This window comes from Penicillium vulpinum, assembly GCF_028829585.1.
Source record: "Penicillium vulpinum strain IBT 29486 chromosome Unknown utg000004l_segment0_segment0, whole genome shotgun sequence".
Lineage (NCBI taxonomy): Eukaryota > Fungi > Ascomycota > Eurotiomycetes > Eurotiales > Aspergillaceae > Penicillium > Penicillium vulpinum.
In genome coordinates, this window is record NW_026643244.1 from 376,525 (window position 1) to 390,243 (window position 13,719).

Sequence of the window (13,719 nt, forward strand, 5' to 3'; positions counted from 1 at the left end):
TCCATGGGTCCCATGTCATCTTTTGTGAAGGCCGTTTGTTAAAATATGCTATTGCGGAAGTGGGGGTGGTGAAGAATGGAAAGGAGAATTCGAGGTAGAGGGAGAAAGAGTGATCTAGCAATGCTGCAACGATCTAATTCGTTCGACGAATCACAAACACACCAAGCTCGACACCATCACGAGGCTCATTGTCTTCGCAATAGCGTCTCTTGCGGATGCCATCGCAGATCTCACTCAGGAGCCCGGAAGATGTGACTTCTTTGTTGCCCATCATGCCGGAGCATCCAGAGCTCTTAGTTGAGCGGCGGCTGTTTTGCCAGTACAGGCTGAGGACTTCCTTCATGCGGGCCTTCTCCTGGTGGATGAACCACTCGGCCCAAAGGCTGCGGTCGAGGTGGGTGTCTCCGCGGCCTGCATCAGCCACGTGAAATCGAGAGGAAGAATCGTTATCGCTCAATGATTCGCAGAGTGCCACGATGTTCGCCTTCATGGTGGCGAAGTCATCCATTTGAGAGACAGACGAGAGCTTGCCTAGATAGCGTCCCACGTCTGCGGACAACTCATTCACCACGACGAGTTGGCGGAGAAGGGGGTCAAGGATGGGGCCCAGGTACTGAGACTTGAATGTGGATGCCCCTTTCTTGGTCGGGTATATGAAGAGGAGGGAGCCGCCCGGTGCCAACTCGCTCATACGATCAACCAGGAAAGATGGACGGGTACGACAAAACAAATCACGGTATTCTTGGGCGGAGGTTGGGGGAAGATAGCGCTCGAGGACTGAGATGTGAACGCTGCGAGGGGGGACAATGGGCATCGGGGCGTGGGACATTTGCCGTTGGAGGGGCCCACGGTGGTCATGGTAAGCACCCACAACTGCTGCACTGGAGAAAACTGTGGCATTGAAGTAATCCTCGGTAGCAGCGGGAGAACGAGGAGTGCTGGGGGGAGAGTGGGGCAGATTCGAAAGGCTGAATTGCTCCGGTACTGCGTGGGTAACATTGATATAGGGTGACTGGCCAGGTTGCAAGTGATTGTGGACGGCCTGAACGATCGAGGAAAAAACACTATCGGTTTTTGGTACTGATACTGCCTGATCAGATGTTCTAGGATATGGAAGGGTCTGGGAAACGATTTTGACGGCCTCGCCTCGTGTCTTGCAGAGGGCAAGTGATGAAGCTGAAAAAACAAGGTCAGTGGTTGGGCTTGGAAGTACGGATGCGCGGAAAGCTTACCAGTCAAGTTGATGCCATGATCCAGCCATGAGCCCATGTCCTGCTGGCAGTCCATCTCATCGTGGAGCCCAGGGCTGCCTCCCGAGCTAGACGACCTATGAGAAAGCCCATCCGACGGGCTGCTGAGTGTATCCGAAGCACCGGTCGCAGAGGAATTTTCAACACTCGGGTTTTCCATCATAACCATGGATCCCGGGTGGTGGGAGTGTGTGTCAAACAACATCATCTCGGACTTGGGGTTCCACGCAACGTGGATGTCCTCGTCCGGAGGCGTAGGGGGTAGTGTAGCGGGGTATTCAGGCTGATAATGAGAGTCCCAAGCCGTCGAAGCAGCCAAAGGCCTCGGCCCGCGAGACACAGTGGTTGAAAGACGAAGACGAGAGTCGACCGACCGAGTGCGAGAATCCAGACGGTAGGGCGAACCAGGTGAACGAGGCGAGGTAACACGTTGATCCCACGACGGGAAATTCACGGCCACGCTACTCTTGGAGAGAAATCGAGATACCGGTGACGGTCTTGTTCGGAGAGACCCTTGTGAAGCTCGCCGGCGAACCCTGGTGGGGTTGAGGGTTTCCTGTGTATCTGAGTTCTGGGGGAGATGTGCTCTGGTATCAAGTTTCACTGTTGGTGGGACATGCATGGCGCGATCTTCGGGAGTAGGATTGACAGGCCAATACTGTCCATTGCACGAGGAAGTCATTCAGAGTCTCTGATATGAGGGATTGCCGGCATGAATCATCCGTCCAAAGATGATCGAAAGATGACCGAAAGATGACCCGGTCCAAGCGTGGGAATTTGGGGGGAATTTCAACGCTATGAATAGTTTTAAAGAAAGGAGGGGAAATGAATATTTTGGGGGAGGGGGTAAAAGAAGAAGGGATGAGAAAGAGAAGAAGAAGCAAAAGAGGGCGTGAATTCGAATGGAAATTGACGGGAAGGGAAAGAGTGGGTATTGGGTACTTGGACATAATATGGGCGAATAGGCACTAGGCCTTGTACAGGGTACTAACTGGGGGCAAGGGTTGGGGCCAGACTCTTCAGGTCAGGCAAGTCTAGACCTTTCAAGTCATGGAGTCATCAGTTTCCACCTTTTTTTTTTTCTTCTTTTTCTTTTTTAATGTAAGGGATATATATATATATATATAATATATTTATATATAATGTATAAGATGTTATATAGTAATATGTGTGGTTTTTATTTTAATGAAATTTTTTAAGAACTGGATTATATAGAAAGGTATAATATGCAAGTTTTGATGTATTAAGTTGAAAATGTTGTGTATAAATTGCTATAGTCTAGAGCGACCGGTGGGCTTTGCTCTTGGCTCCACGGACGATCATTTTCATATTCGGGTTGTGCAAGTTAGGAATAACACTTGAAATAATATAGATGAAATATCTGGAAATTGAAATTGAATACTATACTTCGTATATTTGAACGTATTAGAATATTTATATTCTAATATACTTAAATCAATGTCCTCATTACCCGAACCAGACTCAAGCATAATACCAAGGACCATATACATATCACTTCCCCCCAATGCGGAATGAGCCTTGGGTTTCACAAGTCGTCAGTACCACAGGATGCATGTGGAGCATGGGCCTGGATGAGGTACTGAGTACTTCCAAGATAGATACCATGTAGTCCTCCGTTTCCGGTCTAAGAGGGGTTGGGCATATACTTACTTTGTACTTATCTTCACCAATAGGATATACAAAGTAAAAACTATACTTATGTATGTTGTACAAAGTAGATCTAATAGTAATGAACCAGATACATATATATGTCTCTTTATACGGAGTATATTATCTATATATATATATATATTTAGTACTAGGTTCAATGCAACGCCTAGTTCGCAGCAAGTTCGCATTCTAAAGACCCTGGAATCCTAGGATCCTGAAATCCGAGTGGACTCTGATAGGCAACCTCATACATCCATATTCAGATCTAGTCCGATTATCTAAGGGACGTTGAGACCGTTTTAATTTCCACTGTGCGCCTCGATCTGGTTCAGTTCCCTGTTGCCATCTCCGGCTAGCTCCACCGTCTCACATAGAGTATATTGCCACGACTTTAAATTAATTTCAGAGCATGCCATATACCTGGTACTCCATCCTTGATCATATGCATTAGCAGGTCATGAATTGATTTGAATTTATTTGACGTGGGATGTGGAGTTGGTTACTTTATGGTTAACTTGTTAATACATAAACCTCGGCAAATAGAAGAGTACACGTAAACTACTCTGTATACGTACCTAAGTAGGTAGGAAGTTATATATTACGTGCACTCACATTAGTTGATAGTAACCCTTGAAGAAAAAAGTTGATTATGATTAAAATTATATATACTATCACTATAGTCATTATAATCCGACATGATCGAAAAATCACATCATTCCCGTCGGCTATACGGAGTACAGACCGACGCATTCCAATATCTCCATCGACCCGACAAAATGGAATAACTTGAACCATCCACGGTTCTGGGTCAGATTGCATCAGAACAGCGGATTCCAACTCCGTGGTGACCCTTGCATATCGAGAATCTGGTCTCGGTCGCGTGGAGCGCTGAGGGGGCCATGTGTTCTGGCGTGAAAGATCGCGTGAGAGATCGCGTGAGAGATCGGAGAATTGACATCCACGAAATTCCCGATAGGTTCTCTGTACAATGTAGATTCGCAAGGTCCGTAGATACTTTTGTGGAATCCCGAGTTCACTCGGCAAAGAAGGGCAGATTCTCGAAAACAACACCGCCGGTCGGCGGTGTGCGCAAAGTAACCGGTTGGTTGAAAGTAAAGAGGGAAAATGCATATGGCGGAGGTCACCGCCACAAGGGTGACACCCGCCATAGCCCACCAGAAATCCTTCATGAAGTCAATGATCGACGCCGAGACTGAGTCGCAGTAGTGCAGCCGGCCAGCGGCTGTGTCATCTCCTGAGAGCAATTCCACAAAAGCGAGGAGCGGTATTTCTGTTCCTCCCTCGTCAGGCGAACCTGTTTCCGCGCGAAACTAGAAGGCTTTAGGGGGATTGTACAGGAGGCAGAACGACTGCCGTAGGTAGGCATGGAGGTCTTGTTGAGCGACGGATTAACCCGAGCTGGGTTGTCGAGGGTCGCGCTGAGCTCATAGCACTGGTGAACGAGCTGCTGCACTCCATCAGTCAGACGGGAAGCACGTTCCTCAATATCCGGCCAGAAGGCATCGCCCCAGAAGGGATCTTCGCAGACGGCTATCTCAAGGGCATCCAGCCAGCACTGGAAGCCGGAGCGGGCACCTGCGAGCTGCGAAGCGACAGTGACGAATCGGATCGTCGGCTCAGAGTGCAGCACGTGCTGGACAATGCAGGCTGGGCAGCGCGCTGTGAGATACCAATCGTGTTCTTCGGTGAGGATGCAGTTCAACCAGGCGAAGGCGCTGCGGGCTTCACCGCGGAATGCGCGTTCGGGCTCGGCGCCTTTCTGGCTCGGGAGGGTACGGGCCGCAATACGCTCGGCTTGGTGGTTGATTAGGAATAGGGGGACGAGTAGGGTGTGGATAATATCGCGGTGGAGGCGGAAGGTCTCTTGTTCGGTGGAGGTGCAGGAGTGTCGGTGACCGGCGCAGAAGCTTGGTCGCTCCATACCGCATTCTTGGCGGCGAAGTTGTTCGCGCATTACTCGAAAGGCTTCATTGCGCTCTAGCTCGACCTGCTGGTGTCGGGAGATGTGGAACGGGGAGGCCATTGTGGATGATATATAACCGTATATTCTCTGAATGCGATAGAATATGGTATAGGGGGTTATAGAAGCATGTCGGTAAATCGATATAACCAAATATAGGGTAGGGAAGAGTTGAAATAGTCCATTGGAGAAAAACACTCCAGACCGGATGCGGGCTGGTTATTATTATAAGTGTCTCTTGCCCCCCCTTTGCGGAAACGTCATTAATAGGGTGTCTCCCGTTTTTGGTGAAAATGTCCAAAAGCCTAGACGATCCTAATGGAGGGGGATCCACTAGCTGACGAACATTGCGCGTATGAAAATGATAATTGGTGGACAACTCGGAATGAAGTGGAGGAGTGGAGATTGGAGAACACCTTGGGAAGGTCTGGGAAGTCTGGACTGTCGCACATCCAAGGATGTTAGGGGACCGTTTATAGATCTGCTATTAAAGGTCACATACCTGCCCGATGGTGCAGATATTACACCCTATACCACCTTATTCTACCACCTACTTTGTATACACTCATCTCCCATCAACCTCGAAATATATCGCAATTTTCGCAATTATAGCTCACCTCCTTATCTCGCAGTGACCTCGCTCTAGCCCCCGTGGCGACCGCCGAAAACCGCCCAGTGGAGTAACGTGGCAATCTGAAATTTAAACAGAGTTGGATCGCATTTATTGTTAGCGTTGATATTGTGATATGCATTGGATGCATTTAGGGGTCCAACCTTGGTTTCTTCCTAACCCGATATCTGCCCAACGCGTCTCGTGAACAAAGAAGATAGAACTTCTTTCAAAAAAATCCAAATAATTCGTCGATCGATGAGCTGCCGTGTTCCGGGGTTTGAAGATACGACTATCTTTCCCATCTCTAGTTAGAGCGGATATAATATCCAAGTCCAGAACAGCAGTGATTGACGGGGTTTAAGATGAGGGAATACTTGTCCGACATAGAACGGTGATAATAATGATGGTACTCCGTAGATGGTTTATCTGATAGACATGTCTCAAGCCTGCCCAAGCATTTGAATAGTAATTTCTTATAGTATATTTATAGGTATAGGGGTTGCGTTGTGGAACTCGGTAGATTCCGGGCACGGGGGCAATATTGTATGTTGTGCTCCGTAGGAATTGTTGACTTTGTTACTTTGCACACTGTTTGATTTTAATATTTTAATATTTACTGTAAGATTGCACATCTTCTACCTACTTAAGTATACATATATGTATATATCTATACGGAATACTCCGTAGTCTAGTCTGCTAGTTTACTCCCCCATGTGTGTGATATCTCCATGTGATGACATTGAACTAGGGCTTGGCCCCAACTGATACGGGCCCAGGGGGAATATCAGCAACAGTCAACAGTCAACAGTCAACAGTTAACATTTTAACTTGTACTCCAGTTGTACTCCAATTGTCTAAGTCATGTACTCTAATACCCTTATTACTTTGTATAAATATCTTTGTCTTTAAGCTTAGTTACCAGTCAAACTAAATATGGAATGTCCTAAATAGGGCCAGGAATGAAGCGCGCTAGTTGAGAATACCCTGCAGATAGTAATTTGGTTGCTACAGTTCCAAATCAAGGAACTGTCATTTTATGTTTCAGCTCTATCTCTCCCTTTCTCTCTCCCCTTAAAATCATTGAAATTGTACCTTCTTTTGTAACTGTTGTAACTTTTGTTGTTTGCACCTGCCCCTGATTCCTTCGTTATCAGGGCAAGAGGGTCAAACTACCAGTTGAGATCCTTTCTTCTTCTCTTTCTCTTCTATTTATCTTCTACCTGTTGTATTCATCTACTATCTGCACTGTTACTTTCACAAAATTAATTATGTTGTCATCCCTGGCATTTTCGGTGCCGTTGCTACTTGCTGGCTTGCAGGCCACAGCGGTGGGCGCAATCTCACCCATTTCGGCTGTTGGGTCCAAGTTTTTCTACGAGAACGGAACTCAGTTCTACATCAAGGGTACCTAGAAACTCTACATTGTAGGTATATTATATTGCCCTACTGACTTGAATAGGAATTGCTTATCAACTTACACCAAGTGACCCGCTTGTCGATACTGCCCAATGCGAGCGCGATATCGTCCGGATGTCCGAGCTGGGCACCAATGCTATCCGTGTGTACCACGTGGACCCCCATGCTGATCACAAGGGCTGTATGTCGGCATTGGCAGAAGCTGGTACGGTTGATTCCGATTTCAATTTGTAATGCGAACTGATACGTTGTCTAGGAATCTACCTGTTCGTCGATTTGGACACTTTCAATACTCAGATCGAACAGGTAGGTCCACTTGCCCCTCATGTGGATCCATATATACTGACGATCCTAGACCAAGCCTCACTGGAATCAGACTCAGTTTGATCACTTTAAAGCGGTGCTCGATGAATTCCAAAACTTCGACAACACTGCCGGTGTTTTGGTCGGAAATGAGGTACTCACCACGGCCGATGGCTCCGCTGCTGCTCCGTACGTCTTGGCGGCTGCTCGCGATATCAAAGCCTACCGTGATAAGAAGGGCTATCGCAAGATTCCCGTTGGTTACTCTGCGGCCGATATTGCAGAATTGAGACCCATGCTGCAGAACTACATGGCCTGTTACAAGGATGCAGCTGATCGCTTGGACTTTTACTCGCTGAATGCCTACGAGTGGTGTGGTTCGTCTAGCTATGAAGTATCCGGATATAACATGTTGCAGAAGAACGCAACTGATTACCCCATCCCGATCTTCTTCTCCGAGACTGGCTGCAACACCCCCTCGCCCCGCACCTTTGAGGACCAGGCTGCTATCTTTGGTAGTCACATGTCTGATACTTGGTCTGGATCAATTATCTACGAGTGGATCGAGGAGACCAACGACTATGGGCTGATCAGTTATGGACCGTCTGTCGACGCTGCAACTGCGACTGTAAGTAGTATCGAGGACGGCTTCACCCGCAAGGGCACCCCGACACCTGTGTCACCTGATTTCAACAACCTTAAGTCTCAGTGGGCTACCCTGAACCCGACCGGAGTTGCCCTTTCCGCCTACCTGAAGAGCATATCCCGTCCAACCGCCGTTGAGTGTCCTGCGTCGACATCTGGTGGATGGGCAGTTGACCCAAGCTCGCCGCTTCCTACCTTGGGACAGACCTATACAAAGAGCTCTGGTTCCACAGCGACTGCAGGTAAGAATAAGGCTACTAATACCAGCGTATCTCCCTCCGCGTCAGCAACAAAGGAAGGCGCCGCTCACGCTGTGACCGTTGGCTCCCCAGCTACCGAGCGTCTTCTGGCTGGATCCTTGGTGCTGTCTGGTTTGCTGGGTGCCGTTGCCTTCTGGCTTTAACTTTGTTGTTTTCTTTTTCTCTTACCCGACCCTTGATTGTTGTGGCTCGAGCTATTGTATTGATATGCATCACAAATCTGGGATAGACAACTTCAGCTAAACCGCTGCATAATATATTGGAGTCGGCGTGCTGTTTGCATACTGGTTATGTTCTCAGGTCTTTCTTTCACGAAGCATGAAGTGTACACAAGAAATGAATTACAAGTGCCCAACTGGGCCATCAAAACATTATCATACATCTCTATCTAATTATTTAAACGTCGTACCCTCTATCCCACTAATGTTCACATCCAACTCTGGCAGACACAGCCGAGGCGAGGCGTGCTCCACGCGTATCTCAGGCTCTTCAAACTCCGAAATATCCTCTTCCTCAATATCAAAATCACGATACTCTCCTTCCTCAACATTACTCTCACTCTCACTCCCAACATCTCCAAATCCAAAATCAAACTCCGAAACAGACCCCGAAACAGATCCCGAAACCGATCCCGACCCCGGGACTCTCACGGGAGGCACAGGCGCAAGAACAGCACTCTTCCCGATCTCCATATCCCGAATAGCCGCCAACCCAGTCTTCCCCTGATTCTCCTCCTTTCCATCCTTCTCCCGTTTGTCCTTCACACAATGCAACAAGATCTCCTCTCCGCCTTTCCTCTCCCCACCCCTCCCTCTAGCAACAGCCTCCGCAAAACCCCTCCTAACCCTTTTCACAAGCGGTCTCTTCGCAGCCTCAAAATCAAGCATAGATCTCACAACAATCAACATCTTCGGCACAGCCCAGAAAGCACGATCAGATCGTCTATCCCGTCGACACCGTTTCAACGCATCGCCCTCTAGCAGCGCAATCCACGACTGCACCTGCACCGCATTCCGCGCGAGATGGAACGATGCATCTGCTATTCCGCCGCCACGGCCGGCAGATCGGTTTCGGGCGCTGCGGTGCGCGCTGAAGGAGGGCAGGGACTTTTTGTGCAGGATTGTTAGGATGTCGAGGGTTGTTGCTCCGAGGCAGAAGATGTCTGCTGGGGCATTGGGATTAGGGGGTGGGGAGGAGTGGGTCGAGGATTGGAGGCAGGAGGTGGATGTTATGGGCCTGGTGAAGGATGAAGATGCTAGGGATTGAGTGGATCTGGAGTGGCGGAGGGATGTTGGGGTTTGGGGTGGTGGGGAGCGGGAGGTTGAGGGGGGTGATTGGGGAATGAAGGTTGGTGTTGTTGATGCATTTGAGGAGGATGTAGAGGTTGACATTATTGATGGTGTTGGGCGGGAGTTCTTTCTTCGGGCGAAGAAGGATGTGAGACGGTGTTTCTTTGGTTGAGGTGATGTGGCCGTTGCGTCTGTGTAGACGGAAGAGGCTGCTGATGAGGCTCCTGAAGATGAAGAGGAGGATGAGAAGGCGAGGGAGAAATGTGACGGTGAGTCTTGTAGGCCGATGTGGACGACTGTGCCCTTTGAGGCAGCTGAGTTTGGTCGTGTGGTGGACACAGAAGCAGGTGGGCTTTCGCTTAATGGGGATAGGGCTAGACGGGTTGGCCGTTGTCTACGCTTTGTACGTCCCCCTGAGGGAAGTAGTGTCTGTGTAGGCTGCGCTGGCCTTTGCAGAATGACTGGAGCTGTGGGACGAGTCCAGCGCTCTGGCGCAGAGTAATTATATGCATCGAGGTCGTTGACATGTTGTGGTGTCAGGAGCGAGTCGAGTGCTTGGAATTGACCGAGGCAGATATGAAAGTTTGCATCGATGAAGATGTTGGATGGGCGGATTGCGCCATGAGATTGGCCGCGCGCGTGCAACCAGGAGACTGCAGATGCCAGGCAGTGAGGCCAGGTGATCAAGGTCTGGCGGCGTTGTTCTTTGTCCAGCCTTTTGAAGGACATCGGCTCATCTGTGAGGAAGCTATGTAAGTTCCGATCTGCCATGGCGCCGGTGAAAAGCACCGAGACACTGTCATCCTTCAGGTATGAGGCATAAACGGAGACGATATGTTCATGCGACAGTCGTTTCAAGTTGCGGATCTCGGCCAGAACCTCTTCGGGCGAGAAGAAATATGGCGCGCCGCCTATTTGCACTTGAGTGCGCATATAGACCCGACAAACCGAGCCGGCGAGGACTACCCTGTCTACGGTCTCATCACGCCCGTGTATTCCGCCGCTGGTGTTGGTGCGCACTGCCTCGAGAGGGACGCCTTCGTTTTCGGTATACGTAACATGCGCTCCCTCGGCTATACCTCGGACTAGGTAGCGCCATTGCGCATGAAAGAAACTTGTTTCGAGGGCTAGATCTTCCCCGTTGGGGGATAAGTGGAGTAAATCCACACTATGTTGGGCGACGGGTAGATCGTCATCGTCGCACGATTCATCGACTAGCGCGAAGATCCGGTCGGGAATGCCTATAGCGTCGAGGATCATAAAGACACGGGAGGCCTTGGTGAGGATCCATTCCATGTAGGTCCCACTGGTCAAGCCTTCGCCCCAGTCCGGTAATTCAAAGAGGCGGGGGATATTCTCTGGTTGCAGTCGATTGATGATAAACTTTGTGTCGAGGGTGGCTCTGATGCGATCCTCGGGCCACCATAGTGAGGTGTGTTCATACTGAGCCATGTTGGCATGACTTGAAAGCATTTGGTTCACATATCTGGGAGACGAGAGTTTTTAATATGTACGGGCCTTAATGTACGATATCGGAGAATGCGGCTGTCAATGTCCATGTCTCCACCTTTCCACCTTAAACGGGTAGAAAGGGAGGAAATAATGGATGCCTAGTGGTTGAACTAGCTTATCTCGCAAGGGGAGAGAGCATAGAATCAGATGGTTCCAATTTAGAGTTGAATTGAACATTTAACTGCATATACATAAGTACAGAAAAGTACTAGAAAGGCACTATGGTACAAGGGCATACATACCGGGTTTCTATGTATAGTCTCTTTACCAGTAGAAATATCATAAACTCATTGTTCTCAGCCAATCTAGGGCTAGGGGCTTATCTTTTACTGAAAGATAACATGTCGACTGTCATATGCAGAGTAGATCAATTTTGTACTTTATTATATTTCGGGCAAATGCGGTAAAAAGCAAGGAAACAATAATTGTATCCCCCTTCGCTCTCAGGTGAGGAACTGGATCTATAAATGCATATGTGCATATGTATCCATTGCATCCGAGATCGATCCGTGAGGGATCAATTGAGATCCATTCTCTTCGTATCTGTCATATTGTTAATTTTAAGAGCTAGGACTGCAGAGGGAAAGCCGTACTGGTGGCGCTAGTATATATGGCACCGTTGTACTCCGTAGATAGCCCATTTAACCGGGATTAGTAGACAATACAAAATCAATACAACCCCCGGTCAAAGCCTCCACCTTTTTCTCTCGCCCCACAATCCCATTTTGAAGTTTGCCCAGAAGGATCGCTAGGCTCAAGTAGCTCAAGTAGAGCGGGGTATTATTGGGGGCCCCCAAGGGAAGGAGAAACGACGTAATCAATATGCCCATGTGGCTACCGCGGCTGATAACTGCGCGAATTGTCTCTGATGAACGACCGGGGGTAGTCGCGTTGAGCGGTTACAAGTATCGGACTTGAGCCCAATTATGAGTCGATCGCCGACTCAACATCCTTGTAATGGACATGCCGCGGAGATTGAAATCACTCGTTTTGGAAGATAATGGCCCCATTGCTTTTGGAAGTTCTCGGGAGGTCTGGAAAGTTGGGAATGTTTTAATGTTGAAATCTTAATTCCTCCAATAGGCGATTGATATGATTTGCCCAGATTCTTTCGGAAATAGAAGGGTTGGCGCTAGACCTGTGAATGTATTGGTCCGGGATAATATTACCGGGCATCTGCATTTCGAAGGTCGGAGTCTACCGCCTTAGAAGAGAATAGATAGAAGAGAATAGATAGATATATCTAAGTACTCCTTTTTTCATTGTTTTTTTTAACAAAATAGTAGACTTACCCCTGATATCTTTTATATCTTTTGTCCTTCTAATTTGTATAGGTAGACGACTTTTTTACATGTAACTGGGGATCAAACCTTGGAAACCCTTGAGGTGCCTGAATAATGACTTATAATATCAAAGCATTTGGTGGTTATTTATAGCAAAGTTGAGGACCGCATTGCTATCTACATGTATATTTGAAGGGCGGGAAAATTGATGTACTTCAATATACTAATATGCAGTCATTCCCATACCCTCTATACCCTCAGACCTATAACATGTTTCCATGAATATAGGGCAAGTATAAGTGAATGACTGTGAGTCGAACTTTCCTTTCATCCCCATTTCATCGGCAAACATCCGAAGATGGATGTCTGTATGTGTGGATGTTTGGATGTCTTCCCTCACTTGGTTGCTCCTTCTATTTTTGGCGTTCGATATCTTCCCCCATCACTCTCGATTGAACTCTCCCCTCTTCCTTCCCCAAGATCATCACCCCTTTCAAATCGAATCCAAAATGATCGTCGTCACCGGTGGTGCCGGCTTTGTCGGTTCGAACATCATCAAGGAGTTGAACAGCCGAGGCGTGACCAACGTCGTGGTTGTCGACGACTTGACTGATGGGACCAAGTTCCGCAACTTGGTCGACTGCAAGGTGGCCGACTACATCGATGCGACAGTCTTCCGTGACGCGATTCGGACCAAAACCTTTCCCCACCGTCCTCGCGTCATCTTCCACTATGGTGCAATTTCATCCATCACCGAGACCAACGGTAAGAAAATGCTTGACGCCAACTTCACCTACTCCAAGGAGCTCTTCCATTGGTGCAAGGACCAGGGCGTTCGCTTCATCTACGGCTCGTCCGCTGCCGTTTATGGAAACAAAACCACCTTCACCGAGGGAGACCGCCTAGAAGCTCCTCTGAACGTCTATGGATACTCGAAGATGCTGTTTGATCAGTATGTCGTCAAGAACACCGACCCCCGTTGCCCCCAGGTTGCAGGACTCCGTCTTTTCAATGTTTATGGACCCGGCGAACAGAACCGAGAGACCAGCCCCAGCATCGTCTACCAGTTCTACGAGAAGCGCAAAGCCTTCAAAGCGATTGAACTCTTTGGAGAATACGCCGGAGTCGAGGCTGGACAGCAGAAACGTGACTTTGTCTACGTCCAGGATGTCGCTCGCCTAAATTGTTGGTTCCTTGATCACCCAGAAATCAATGGTATCTACAATGTCGGCACTGGTGTTGCCAGCAGCTTCCACGAGGTTGCAACCGCAGTCGCCAGCCATTTCGGCAACACGGAGGGTTACATCAAGTTCATTCCCTTCCCCGCCGAACTGAAAGGCAGATACCAGAGCTACACCTGCGCCGATATCGCAAAACTCCGTCGGGCTGGCTCTGTGCTGCGGTTCCGAACCATTAAGGAAGGGATTAAGGACTACATGGAGTGGCTCGAAAAGAATGAGTCCTTGGACTACTAATTGTGTATCGGACATGATTGC

At 48.6% G+C, this 13,719-nt stretch overlaps 5 protein-coding genes across 5 annotated transcripts; 2 read left to right on the top strand and 3 right to left on the bottom strand.

Moving 5' to 3' along the window:
- Nucleotides 1–133: 133 nt before the first annotated feature.
- Nucleotides 134–1,932, bottom strand: N7479_008693 (uncharacterized protein; the record flags this gene model as incomplete). The annotated part of the gene is made up of 2 exons (XM_057256386.1): nt 134–1,176; nt 1,233–1,932. 2 exons carry the CDS (start codon nt 1,930–1,932, stop codon nt 134–136), a joined length of 1,743 nt encoding a protein of 580 aa, XP_057103844.1.
- A 2,175-nt stretch (nt 1,933–4,107) lies between these two features.
- Nucleotides 4,108–4,965, bottom strand: N7479_008694 (uncharacterized protein; the record flags this gene model as incomplete). Its single annotated transcript, XM_057256387.1, has 1 exon — nt 4,108–4,965. The coding sequence occupies one exon, from the start codon at nt 4,963–4,965 to the stop codon at nt 4,108–4,110; it is 858 nt and encodes a 285-aa protein (XP_057103845.1).
- Nucleotides 4,966–6,783: 1,818 nt separating this feature from the next.
- Nucleotides 6,784–8,282, top strand: gel6 (putative 1,3-beta-glucanosyltransferase; the record flags this gene model as incomplete). The annotated part of the gene is made up of 4 exons (XM_057256388.1): nt 6,784–6,919; nt 6,975–7,136; nt 7,188–7,237; nt 7,287–8,282. The coding sequence occupies 4 exons, from the start codon at nt 6,784–6,786 to the stop codon at nt 8,280–8,282; spliced, it is 1,344 nt and encodes a 447-aa protein (XP_057103846.1).
- Nucleotides 8,283–8,531: 249 nt separating this feature from the next.
- Nucleotides 8,532–10,901, bottom strand: N7479_008696 (protein kinase domain-containing protein; the record flags this gene model as incomplete). The annotated part of the gene is made up of 1 exon (XM_057256389.1): nt 8,532–10,901. The coding sequence occupies one exon, from the start codon at nt 10,899–10,901 to the stop codon at nt 8,532–8,534; it is 2,370 nt and encodes a 789-aa protein (XP_057103847.1).
- Nucleotides 10,902–12,732: 1,831 nt separating this feature from the next.
- Nucleotides 12,733–13,698, top strand: N7479_008697 (ADP-glyceromanno-heptose 6-epimerase; the record flags this gene model as incomplete). The annotated part of the gene is made up of 1 exon (XM_057256390.1): nt 12,733–13,698. The coding sequence occupies one exon, from the start codon at nt 12,733–12,735 to the stop codon at nt 13,696–13,698; it is 966 nt and encodes a 321-aa protein (XP_057103848.1).
- Nucleotides 13,699–13,719: the final 21 nt, after the last annotated feature.